The sequence below is a fragment of the Oryzias melastigma genome, linkage group LG13, assembly GCF_002922805.2.
Source record: "Oryzias melastigma strain HK-1 linkage group LG13, ASM292280v2, whole genome shotgun sequence".
Lineage (NCBI taxonomy): Eukaryota > Metazoa > Chordata > Actinopteri > Beloniformes > Adrianichthyidae > Oryzias > Oryzias melastigma.
The window spans coordinates 684,921-697,884 of NC_050524.1; the positions used below are offsets into that span (position 1 = coordinate 684,921).

At 46.3% G+C, this 12,964-nt stretch overlaps 1 protein-coding gene across 2 annotated transcripts in view; it reads left to right on the plus strand.

The window, feature by feature from the left end:
• The window catches only part of col4a4 (collagen, type IV, alpha 4), a 46,725-nt gene that overhangs the window by 27,589 nt on the left and 6,172 nt on the right, over positions 1–12,964 (plus strand). Inside the window, exons 27-48 of one of the 2 annotated variants that reach the window (XM_036214918.1) lie at positions 515–583; positions 667–774; positions 848–916; positions 1,512–1,661; positions 1,861–2,022; positions 2,169–2,336; positions 2,432–2,575; positions 3,058–3,165; positions 3,566–3,744; positions 4,637–4,700; positions 4,774–4,848; positions 4,947–5,054; positions 5,146–5,253; positions 5,338–5,409; positions 5,677–5,805; positions 5,883–5,990; positions 6,062–6,217; positions 6,339–6,587; positions 6,665–6,781; positions 7,062–7,250; positions 8,580–8,863; positions 8,935–11,638. In XM_036214918.1, coding sequence (XP_036070811.1) covers positions 515–583; positions 667–774; positions 848–916; positions 1,512–1,661; positions 1,861–2,022; positions 2,169–2,336; positions 2,432–2,575; positions 3,058–3,165; positions 3,566–3,744; positions 4,637–4,700; positions 4,774–4,848; positions 4,947–5,054; positions 5,146–5,253; positions 5,338–5,409; positions 5,677–5,805; positions 5,883–5,990; positions 6,062–6,217; positions 6,339–6,587; positions 6,665–6,781; positions 7,062–7,250; positions 8,580–8,863; positions 8,935–9,201 — 3,083 coding nt within the window. In that variant the 3' untranslated portion in view covers positions 9,202–11,638. Of the gene's footprint in view, positions 1–514; positions 584–666; positions 775–847; positions 917–1,511; positions 1,662–1,860; positions 2,023–2,168; positions 2,337–2,431; positions 2,576–3,057; positions 3,166–3,565; positions 3,745–4,636; positions 4,701–4,773; positions 4,849–4,946; positions 5,055–5,145; positions 5,254–5,337; positions 5,410–5,676; positions 5,806–5,882; positions 5,991–6,061; positions 6,218–6,338; positions 6,588–6,664; positions 6,782–7,061; positions 7,251–8,579; positions 8,864–8,934; positions 11,639–12,964 lie in introns of those variants that run through there. The other variant, XM_036214919.1, reaches the window with a different exon arrangement.

Genomic DNA, 12,964 nt, shown 5'->3' on the forward strand with positions numbered 1-12,964 from the left:
CACCTTCTCCCCATTGATCACACTAAGACCATGTGCTGTGGCCCGTCTAAAATCAATCTCCATGTCCTTTGTTTTAGCCACCTTTAAATCAAGATAATTGGTCTCATACCAATCAACAAACTGTGATAAAGCAGGTCGGTGGTTTGTTTCAACAGTGTCGTCGGATAATTTGATTAAAAATGTGTTCTCTTCTGACGATCTGCAACTGTCTGTGTACAAGATAAGAAGGAGAGGGGAAAGGACACACCCCTGAGGCTTATGTGTGTTGATGAACCAGAGAGCAAAGCCGTCTGGAGCTCGCTCTTGGAAGGGTCACTATTAACCGGTCGGTTTCTTAGAGAGATTCCAGATCAAAAGAGAGCTGCAGCTTGTTGGAACATTTGGAAAGAAGTTTGAGTAAAATCAGTTTCTAGAATATCAGAAGGTCTCACTCCAGCTCCTCATGAAGCCTCACTCCAGACTCCCACCTTCTGAAAGAACAACACGGTCAATCAGGTGTCTTCTGGTTTGACAGGTGACACTTTGTCCTGTGGTCCTCAAAATCTTGGTTCTCCTGGAGAGAAAGGAGACTCTGGACTCTCAGGTATGCGTCTTCATGGAGCATTCACCTCACATGCAACCCTCTGGTCACCTGTGGGACTTCCTTATACTCACCTGTCCCTCCAGGTTACACAGGGAACCCAGGTCCTCCAGGTTATCCAGGACCAACAGGGCTGGATGGTCCAAAAGGAGATAAAGGACAGACTGCACTACCAGGACCACCTGGGAAAACAGGTGAGTACACCTGTTACCTGCACAACAACCTCAAATACTGAGAGTTCTGAACCCATTTTCCTCCTTCCTGCAGGACCTCGAGGTGTGGTTGGAGATACTGGAGAAGAAGGACCTGAAGGCCTTAGTTTCATTGGAGAAAGAGGTAAGGACACAGGTGAAGAGTGTCAGGTGTGTGGAAGTTCTGAGGACATTTTCTGAAGAACCAAGTCAGAGTGAATGACAGGAGTCCCACTGAGATCAAAAACCTCTTTGGCAGCTAGAATCTTCTGCAAATACAAAATCCAGGTCATGTGGTAACAAACAAAGGGAGTAAAACAGGAAGAAGCCATTCTTAAAATCAGTCAGAGGGGTCCCCAAATAATTTGGCAAGAAGTCCAGTATTATTTACTTGCAATGTGTAGTTAAATTGGAAAAGAACATTTTTAGCTTATTGTCTCAAAAAGTATTTCTGTCATTCATTGGTGTACAAAAATACTTAATAATAACTATAACTACATTGAAGGGTAATAAAATCATTGCTCATACACTTGCTTCCTTGTAGTCCAACATGTGTGCTCTTTCATAGACTTTAACATATTGCTGTATTAAACTTAAAGTGCAATAGATAACATGAATGTATTATGTACTTGCCCATTTGCAACAAGGTGTGGCCTCTTTTGAAAAATGACTGTGATGGCTGAAGAAGTCCAAACTGGTCTGGAGCTCCAGTCCTGATCTGGTTCACCTCTGCTTTCCAGGCTCTCCAGGATATCCGGGCCTGACTGGACTTCGGGGACCAACTGGGGACAGTGAAGTTGGGAATAGGGGGGCTCCTGGCCCCCCTGGACCCTTCGGGTTTCCAGGACCAAAAGGCGTGCCGGGACCCCCAGGCAAAGATGGAGAACCAGGTGCAGATATGTGTGGGTTTGCAGCAATTAAAGAGGAGCTGGAACTGGGTCATCAACAGAACAAAGAAACAGCAGCAGAATGGAGTTCCTGTGTAATCCAAAGTCTGATTCTCAGCCGAAACAGCAGAACCTAGACCCCTGTCGTGAAAATGGAGAACATCACAGCTTAAGTAGAACAAATGTCCGTCTGTTTCTGCAGGTTTAGCAGGTCTGCCTGGAGACCCTGGAGTGAAGGGGCTTAGAGGACAGGATGGAGCTCATGGTTTGATTGGACCCACGGGGCTCCAGCCTGTATCATGTGATGCAGGAAAACCCGGTGAACCTGGCCTGCGGGGCATCACTGGACCCCAAGGTCAACGGGGTAAAAACACCTTCACCTTATTGATATGCTGTCCCGGGGTCTGGAGTCACATCATGTTGAAATCTCACAGACTAACACAATGTATCGATATCACGATGCAGTGATGTGCAACAATGGAGACGTTTCTTGACATGTTTTTTTCCCAGGTCCACCAGGCCAGAAAGGGGAGGTGGGGCCTGACGGTCCTGAATGTGTAGGCTCTAAAGGGGATGTTGGTAAACCAGGCGTTTCAGGTTCTCCTGGCAGACCGGGACCTATGGGGCCCACTGGTCCACCTGGAAACATAGGCTGGCCTGGGCTTGTTGGAGAAAAGGGTAAGACTCAAAAAGGGTGAGAGGGTAAAACCACTAAGCGTTGGGTAGGGACTTCAGAGCTCGTGGACCAATGAAGACGGAAATTCTGTTTCCAGGACTGATTGGGCCCCAGGGAGAGAGAGGACTGCCTGGAGATGTGGGAAGGTATGGGGGTCCTGGAGCCCCAGGCAAGCCCGGAGAGATGGGTCTTTGTGGACGAGATGGACCTCCGGGAAATGAAGGCTTGAAGGGAGAGAAAGGTACAGAACTGGACTCATGCTGTGGGTCCTGACACATATGTTGCTGCAGAAACACTCAACCAAAGGTTTCTGGTCAAATCCATGATTCATTGGAGGCTGTAGCTCCCTCGGTGGAGCATTCTGGTGGGTTAGCGGTTTAAATCTCAGACGAGACAGTTATTTTGCTTTGGGAAAAATACCTCAACCACACATTCCCTTCAGCCGAAAAACTAGATCTGTAAAATGTTTTAACTAAGACTGTTGGCTGTACCAGCTCAGTGTCCTAGGGGTAGAGTGTCTGCCCTGAGACATGGGGGGTTTGGCTTCAAAAACCAAAGAAAAATTGGATCCAATGCCTCCATGCTTGGCACTCAGCACAGTGACCTCTGGCTCTGGGGATGGGTCAAATGTTGTGAGAACATCCCGGTTTGTAAAAAAAATAACAGGACTTAAACCTTCAACCTGAGGTTCAATCTCACTTGTGTTTCCTTTCACCACTATAGGCTCTATAGGAGACATGGGCCCTCCAGGACATACCAACTTCATCCTAATTAAAGGCACTAAAGGAAAGCTGGGGGCTCCTGGAGAGAATGGATTCCCTGGGCCCCGAGGTCAGAGCGACACCATGACACAAACACTGGAGCCTTCACACTGGAGAAGAGTCTGAAACAGGAAACAAAGACGTGGTCTGATCAGGACACAGATTCAGAACAGTAACGTTTGTGTGATCAGGATCAGTTTCATGTGTTTCATGGTCAGACATGAACTCTTGTAGTTCAGCTTACATGGGGTTCAGATTTCTTCTCACTTGTTCCAGTCCATATGAGGTTCCTGAACCAACCCCATAGGTGTCAATACAGATGGGGAGGTGGGGGGGGGTATACCCCGCCACTTCATCAGCCAGTGACCATGGCTGTAGACATGTTATCACTGATTTCAAATTCTTTTACTAAAATAACTAATCAATAACCTGACCTCCTGACCTCTGGCTGGCCTGTCCTCTCTTTCCAGGGGATAAGGGCGTGAAGGGGGATCTGGGTCATCCTGGGCATCCAGGGTGCTGTGGACCCCCGGGTGTTAAAGGATTTCAAGGACCCAAAGGACCCCAAGGAAAACCAGGGCATCCAGGACCAGCTGGACCTAATGGATCGCAAGGACAACCTGGCCCTCCAGGATGGCCGGGAGACCCAGTAAGAGAAAGCAGATTTAATGTTCATGAAGGTCCATCTCCTGTCTCGTCCATTGCGGGGGCAGCCAGTCTGTCAGCGGAAGGTGTGGTTGGGGTCGGGAGGGTTCGTGTTCAGTGTCCGGGGATGAGACTGCTGGGGGCTGGGGTGGTCCCTCTGACTCTGGTCTGGCTAGCTGGTGTTGGGTTAGCTGGTAGGCGCATTCCCCTCTTTTGTTTTAGTCCATGACATCATCGTCACCTGAACACAGGTACCTGCTCACCTTTGATCAAACAGGACAGGTGTTATGCAGGAATGAGAAACTGTGGACATGTGTTTCCTTGTATACAGTCACCCGTGTGAGCTGATCTGTATTGTGTGTTTGTAATATTCAAGTGTCTGTGAACAGACCCCGCCCCTTTGATAAATATTTAAACATGAAAGTTACGTTGGTAAACCTCGAGAAACTTGTTGCCTCTTATTGATTGTAATGCTGCCCCCTTCTGTGTATTTTTTTTACCAATTATACCCCCTTTTCCTTTCTTGTACCCTTCTACCCCATCTCTAATACCCCATCCCTCCTCTGTCTGCATACATATGTAAAGTAAAGAAAGTGTAGCTTCTAATATAAAAGGGTTTATACAAATATACTCCTCATGAGTCTAGAGCTCCGGAACCCCCAAATGTAACAGGGACATCCGTCCAACACTAGAGGCCAGAAGCCGAATCCAGATTTGAGGACGCTCCGTCTTCCGCCTCTTATCGAAACTTTCATGAAGTTTGAAGAACAAACTTAGTCCTGCAGACTCTGAAGTAAAAGCTTGCAGAGAAGAACTTGCTGGGCGTCTCGCTTCTGTAACTTTCAATTTTTTATTGTTTGTGTTTAGAAATAAAAATCTGATGTTTTTGGTTTCAGGGTGACACGGGATGTCCGGGGAAACCAGGAGAATGTGGTAATCTGGGATGTCCAGGACCTCAAGGTTTAAAGCCACTTTTCTGTCTTCCTCCTTGAAAATCTTTGGACAGTTTTCCTGAAGGTTGTTTTTGGTTCAGGTGAAAAAGGAGAATCGATTGGCTGTCCTGGGGTCCCTGGACACAAGGGCGATCCTGGATTCTTTGGCCTTCAAGGTGCTGATCCGGCTCAAGTGTCGCAAATTTAGACCTTGAATCCTTGAAGAGAGATGCATCGAATCTGAACTTGTCACTGATGTAATTTATTTCCACAGGATCTCCAGGGCCTCCTGGAGATCCTGGAGGTACTGGCAATGCGGGCCCTCCAGGACCGAAAGGATGCAAAGGAGAACGTGGTTGCCGTGGAAACCCTGGAGAACCAGGTGGAAGAGTCCAGCTGAGCAGGTCCCATCAGGGACAGATTTAGTAATTGTGAGTTTGTTGCTTCAAATTCAACCATCTTGTCTCTGTCAGGTGTGCAAGGTCCCATCGGCCCCAGAGGTCATCCAGGTTATCCTGGTCTTGCAGGTGCACCTGGAGCTGACGGACCACCAGGATCAACTGGTGATCAAGGACTGCAAGGTGAAACTCTGCTTTTAATTAAAAAAAAACTTTTTAAATGAGACAAATTTCAGCTGCTGCATCTGGACTTGTGTTTCTGATCAGGTCCTCCGGGACCACTGGGCCTCCATGGACTGGATGGACTGAAAGGAGTCAAAGGGGACATGGGGACTAAAGGTGAGACTGTCTCACACCAAACATGGTAACTGCTTTCTTCTTCCTCTCCTATCAAACTGCATCCATGTAAGTCATTGAATTACTTTAAGCAAACCTGAACTTTTGAGAGCAGGAGATGCAGAAATCTTCCAGGTTATTGTTGACAGATTTTCTGCTGCAGAGACTTATCTGGAAAAGATGGTTTGAGTCTCTGTTCCAAAGGTTGAACCATCTGGAACCAGTTCTTGTGAAACACATAGAGATATCCGTCTTTGCTCGGATCTCCAGGCCTGACTGTATTTGGTCCAAGAGGACCTCAAGGTCCTCCTGGGGATAAAGGTCCTCCAGGTCCTCCTGGGCCTTATGGTACATCACCACCAGGGCCCAAAGGACCAAAAGGCCCCCAAGGATCAAAAGGTTAAAACAAACTGAACCGGAACAAACCGAATTCGCAGATGCACAAATGTTTATCTGGACTTTTTGGGTCATCTCAGGACCTCAAGGAAGAATAGGACCACCTGGAGATCCAGGACCAGACTGTACAAACCCACTTCCAGGGTCTCCTGGAGATCCTGGATACCAGGGACCGGATGGAGAGACAGGTCCAAGTTTATTAATTATGTAAAAGTCTTGTAATGAAATCACAATACTTACCTGCATTTCTGTGTTCCAGGGTTGCCTGGAGAAATCGGTGTCCCTGGTCCAAACCCTCCAGTCCGAGGGGATGATGGAGACAACGGTCCTCCAGGCAGCCAAGGCTTTCCAGGAGAACAGGGAAAACCTGGGCTCCCGGGACTAAAGGGCTACAGAGGACAGATGGGAATTAAAGGTTGGACCTGAGTCTGAGATGGTTTCAAGATGGGCATCGAGACTTTTACAGAACTTTATGTTATCTCTAGACATTGTTTTTCTTTGAGGGCATCTCTGTGCCTCTGTTCTTGTGTGATCAGGAGAAAAAGGGGATAGAGGTTGGATTGGACTACCCGGGGATAAGGGTCTAAATGGTCATCCTGGTTCTATGGGACGCCCAGGATCAAAGGGACTTCCAGGACCAGCAGGAGTAAAAGGAGAGAAGGGACAAGTTCTTCCCGCTCCACCTTGTTTTCCAGCACCAGCGGGCCCGCCTGGTCCACCTGGCCCCCCAGGTCCAGCTGGAGATTGTGGACTGAGTGGAGAAAATGGCCAAGTAGGGCCAACAGGTGAGAAAGCGGGGTGGACTTTGTTGGATGATCTTCTAAAAAGGATGCAGAGTCGTGAAGGTGACGATGGGTTCCAGGTGAAAAGGGAAACCCGGGGAATCAGGGGCCAGTAGGAGGAGTGGGCCCAATGGGTCCAAAGGGAGAGCGAGGAGACCCAGGACTGCAAGGAGAGGAGGGAGCAGTAGGAGAAAAGGGTGAGACCAACACGCCCCCCCTGGCTTTTTGCTTCAGATTTAGTGGACGGCCTCATCCGTCCGTTCTTCTGTTCATCTGAACCTCATGAAGTTCAGATCTGGGTGGGCTGAAGCCCATCCTTCCCATCACACCTTACAGGTGAGCAGTACGTCCAGGTTAAACACAGGACGGACCAGGGATGTTTGGATGTTGTAACGTCTGTTTTATTAAGTTGAGAACTCTGCCTGAACACACGGAGGTTTTTGTGAGTTTTGCTGCTGTTCTACGGTTCTGTCTTAGGGGCCAGAGGGGCAGCTGGTGACAGGGGTCCGACAGCACCATGCCAGGAAAAAAACATGGGCTTCCTGCTGGTGGTCCACAGCCAATCAGTGAACATCCCCCGCTGCCCGCCACAAACAGAGAAGCTGTGGGATGGATACAGTCTGCTGTACCTGGAGGGGCAGGAGAAGGCCTACACTCAGGACCTGGGTACAACACACCATCATGGCCGAAAACATCCACGGAGATCCAACATTTCTCCCAGAAGTTTATTGCTTTAGGAAATGTTTTTTCTGATCGTTGTCACACAGATGGAGACTTAGTAGGAGTATAAAAGGTGTTTATTCACCCACAGGAGTTTAACACTACAAATATGTGGAGCTTGAGGAGATCTCAGTATCTGTTCTGACCAGCGGAGCGGTGGGAACACTAAACAGGAACAGGGTTGTTCACTCTGGGATGGTGGAGGGAATCTCCAGACTGACATACCAGGAAGAAGCTTACGCAGAAGGTCCAGAGAGAACTATGATCAGCTTCCAACTCCAGGACAAAATCCAGATCTAAACATGCAAAAACTGGTCATAACCTCAACATTTTGTCCTGTGTGACCCGTGTAGGTTTGATCATCTTTGGTAAGGACCGTTGGGTCTAAAGCAGCGGTGTCAAACTCAACCGCACAGGGGTCCAAAATTCAAAACACTCCTCAGGTCGCGGGTCGATCATGATAAACATTCATTGAACACTCTGAAACTAGTTTTTAAAAACTTTAAAAGCGAAACTTTTTAACATAATTATGAACCAGATATATAGCATTACCTGTGATAATGCTAGAGTGAATGATGGAAGCTGAATTTGGCTGATGAAGATGCTAGTGCTGATAGCTGAAAACACAGAAGCTTATAGCTAGCTAAAATATTAGTTTAATGCCAAATTACCCTAAAAGAACTTTAAAAAAAACTTAGGTTATCCAAAACAGCTAGCATGTTGCTGAAAAAATGTCTAAACTTCAAATTAGCCTAAAAAACTAAAAATAGGCCTAATTTAGCCCAAATAGCTAGCATGTAGCTGAAATATTAGCTAAACTCCAAAATAGCCCAAGTAATCTTAGTAAATGCTAAAATAGGCTGAAAAATTAGCAGAATCCTAATTTTTAAAACTTAAAAACTGTAACTTTTTAACATAATTTTGAATAATAAAAAGGCAGGAATATTATTCCAGAATAAATCAACTTAAACCTTAAATAACTTTTAATAATTTACTCTCCATAAAAATATATTTGGTCAAAATTATACGAGTTAGAAATGAGCGTAAGATAACATCGGGTCATTAATAACAATAAAATAAAAGGATCTGGAGGGCCGGATAGAATTACCCGGAGGGCCGGATCCGGCCCCCGGGCCTTGACCCTGACACACGTGGTCTAAAGCTTTTCTCCTAAATGAACACGTCCTTCTGTGATCATCGGGATGTTTGCTGTTTTCTGCTGGGTGACCTGTCATGTTCCTGCAGAGCTTCCCTCATCCAGAGACTCTGTTTCAGGTGCTGCCGGTTCCTGCGTCCGCGTCTTCTCCACCATGCCCTTCTCCTCCTGCGACATGAACAGGTGCCTCTACGCCAGCAGGAACGACAAGTCCTACTGGCTGTCGACCATGGCGAACGTGACCCGGGAGCCCGTGATGGGCGACGCCATCCGAGGCCTCATCAGCCGCTGCGTGGTCTGCGAGGCGCCTTCCACCCCTGTGGCCATGCACAGCCAGAACTCCATCGAGCCAAACTGCCCCAGCAACTGGGCCACTCTGTGGACCGGATACTCCTTCATCATGGTGGGCGACGACCTGCAATCTGTGTCCTCTGACCAACCCTCACCCGTGATGACATCATTTCCTGTCTGTAGCACACAGGAGCGGGCGATGAAGGCGGCGGGCAGTCCCTCACGTCTTCAGGAAGCTGTTTGACAGAATTCAAGTCTCTGCCCTTCCTGGAGTGTCAGGGGCCTCGAGGGACCTGCCACTTTTTCGCCAACATCTACAGTTTCTGGCTGACGCACCAGGGGGGAGGAGCCTCCTCCACCCACAGGAACTCCAGCACGCTGATCGACCCCATGCAGCACAAGAACTACATCTCCAGGTGCCGGGTCTGCATGAAGCTGTCCAACCAGTGAGCGAGACGTCGTCTCCACGAGGAGAAGCTCCTCCTCCTGCAGGAACCGGCAGAACAGTCTCCAAACCTGGGTTTCATCCGCCGGTCAGTCTGCCGGTACCAGTCTTCAGCGGTCACTCACTGGGCGGTTTGGTTGGTGATTTGGTTCAGTCGGAGATCCGGGGAAGTGCTTGTGGAGGAGAGATCTCTGACATCGGTCAATGTAGACGAGACCAAACTTTACTAAAGTTACTAACCCTCCAGAACACGAGCAGCTTTATCCCAAAGCCAGAGAAACCAGCCAGCGGGCTCGGACCCTGCCGTCTGCAGCCGTGCGTTGTTGGTGTTTGTTGTGTGTCCACTCACCGGTTTGTCGTACCAACAACAGCAACAACCAGACACTCTTTCACCACAAACTCAGAGAAGGTCCTGGAAGACGTTGTTGGCTCACCCCCCGCTGGGTTACATTGGCTCCACAAGGCTGTGCAGCTGGTACCAGATGGTTCTGCTGGTGCCTGAAAAATGCAGCTTGTGGACTCCAGCAGAACGTCTCATGAAGAAATGCTGCTGTAGAGGGTTTGGGTTAGAATGCAGACCTGCTGTCTATGCTGACGGCTCAAAAGTCATTCTGGTCTGGTTCTGGTCTAGTTCTGGTCTGGTTCTGGTCTAGTTCTGGTCTGGTACTGGTCTGGTTCTGGTCTGGTTCTGGTCTGGTTCTGGTCTGGTTCTGGTCTGGTTCTGGTCTAGTTCTGGTCTGGTTCTGGTCTGGTTCTGGTCTGGTCTAGGTATGGTTTTTAAGACGTTTGTTTTTTGCTAACAGAGCTAGCTTGGAGGTTTGCGTTTCGCGTTCTCGATAGTGGGCGGAGCAGCAGCTGTCACAAGGAGGTGGATGTCGGTCAAACAGCAGACGAAGCGAGTGTGTGACATGCATGAAGATACGGATGGAGGAGAGAACCCCAGAGCTTTTCAAAATAAAACAGTATCTTTCTGTGCGGCTCAGTACCAGCAGACCCATGAACCGATTGGAACCGGATCAGAACCTGGGCGGTTGGGGACTCACGTGTCTGATAAGAATTGGATTAGCCACAAATCCAAGAACTCTTTTTAGTTTTACTGGAAAGTTTGGGAGACTCTGACGTGTTTTTTTTATGCTTCAAAAAGCAGCTGGTGGCACTGTAGGCCACGCCCACCTCCCTGAGGCACCGCCCCCTGCAAACCATGCAGGAGAGAAATCAGAGTAACTCCGCCAGAGTCTCTCTTTAAGATCACTTTGCCGGTCCCAAGCCCGGATAAAGGAGGAGGGTTGTAGATGTGGCCCTTCAAAATAAAAGCTTATCTATAATCCTGAACATCAACACATGGAAACTGTCATCTGCAAAACAGATGCAGCGGGAACATGACCGTAAAGAGTTAATGACATCTATTCAGATTAATGTAGACTTTGGTGGAAGTTGGTTTTTAAAATCATTCTGATTTATGACGGACAGAAAAATGAGACGCTAAAACTCTCCATGAATCGGGTTTTCATGGAGATGGCTGAGAGAGTGATCACACGTCAGTTCTTCTTCAGACGGAGAGGGTTCAACATCTTCAGGCCGGATTCAGACCGTAGAGTCTTGTAGGAGCCAATCAGACCCTTCATGTGAGTGAGCCACCAACGTCATTATCCACTTCCTGTTTAAATCACCCTACTTCCTGTCCCAAAGTCTATTCATTTCAGTTAAAACCACTCCCATTAGTCCCCTAAAGGGTAAATATAAATACTTCCCTTAATAAATTCATTAGAACTGGAACTCTGTTCCACATCTAGAATAACTCTGACAGAGAAACTTTAACGTCATCATCTAAACTCACGTCTTTATAAATGTTTGCGAATCTAAATCAAAGGTTTTATTATCAAGTTCATCTATAAAAGTGAGATTCCGATCCATCGTTTTGAATCTAAACTGTTTTAGTTTTCATTCAAATTCAGTTCAAGTTTTTTTGCTGAGTCATGTTTGAGACCACAGCTGGGTTTGGTGATAAATCTGCTTAGTCATGCTTCATGCTGCCTAAATAATCCACTAACACATTCCTAACAAAACTGTATTTCTAAAAACATATTTTAGACTCTAGAATTCATTATATCAACTATATCTATAATTGTTTCAGTTAGCCAAAGTAGAGGATTTATTTCCACAAATAAAGCAAATGTTCTAAAGATGATAATGTACATTCATGTGACTCTGATGTTCAGCAGTTCGTCTGCAGAGAGACCCTGAAGCTCCATCTGTGCAGAGACAGAACCACAAACTCAGCTGTTTTTCAGACAATTCCAAAATAAAACTATGCTAACGCTAGTTAGCATTGGCAGAGGTCTTCTAACATGACAAACCGAGGGTTTCTGGGAGTTCAGACGTGATGCTAACATGTGTGAAATCCATCTGTCAATAAAGAACTTTTCTGATGTTATATCTTCATTCAGATCCAGTGATCCATTCAGATCCAGTGATCCATTCAGATCCAGTGATCCATTCAGATCCAGTGATCCATTCAGATCCAGTGGTGTGGCAAAAGCTTCTGATTTAAGAGATCAAAGAGTGATGTCACTTCCTGTCCCTTACCAAAACCAAGTACAGGTTTATTTTAAATATACTTGTTTAAAAACAAAATTTAAGATAGTATAGTTTAGTTTACTTTTTAGGTACTTATTAGAGATAAACTTTACAAGTTCATGTTAAGTATACTTGGGTTATACTTAAAAAATATACAAGTCTAAATGTACTCAGCCTGTATTTGTTACTGTCCTTAAACATTTTCTTACTCAGCTCTAAAAGTGGAGTATATTCTTGTGATATTTCCACTATTTAAAAATGTATTTTAATAAACTGTTTAGTGAAGTTTATGACTTGTAAACTAAAATTAAATCTTAAGAGATAGATTAGATATACTTCAGTGTAGTTTCATAAACTTTGAGTAAACTTCAAGTTTGTTGCCAGTACACTAATACTACACCAGAAGGTTACTTTAAGTATACTTTTTAAACTTGAAGTGGGTCAGTTTAGTCCCAAGAAGTATAATTGTTAGTAAACTGCCAGTATACTTTTGAAGTGTACTTGGCACACTTTGGGAAATGTACTTTTGTATACTCTAGAATACTTTAACACATATACTTGAAGTACTCTTAGTTTGGTAAGGGGTGACAGCCGGGACGACCTCTGACCCTCAGGATGAGCTCACATGCTGCAGCGGCTCCTCATTGGTCAGTCTTTGTAGATCAGATCAAACAGCTGATTCCATCATCACAGGTTTGATTTTTGGTACTGAACCCGTTGATCCTGGAACAGGTGAGCAGAACTGAACCGGACTGAACCAGAACCACATCCATGAAGTGAAGCTGCAGTGAAGTCAAACTCAGATCAGAAACATCTGAGCTGTAGTTTGGGTTCTGGTTCTGGTTCTGGACCATGACAGTGATCTGTAGGACTGAACTCTTTCCTGATGTTTTCTACTTTAAGTGTCATCAGAATATTTATTGAACTTTGGTGCTTTTTGGTGGTTTACTCTGACTTTATTTTGAAAGAGCGCTAAACTTTCCCGGGTCAGCTGTGAGCCAATCAGAAGAGGAGGAGCCTTCAGGAGGAGCCTTCAGGAGGAGCCTTCAGTCCTCCCCCCACCCTCCCCCGACCATTACTCTGAACATGAATAAAATACTTTTCATAGTTGGTATGATGTCTGATCTGCTTTTTAACTGCATTTAAATCTCACTCAGATTCTATTTTCCTGCTCAACCTGAAGCCTTGCGG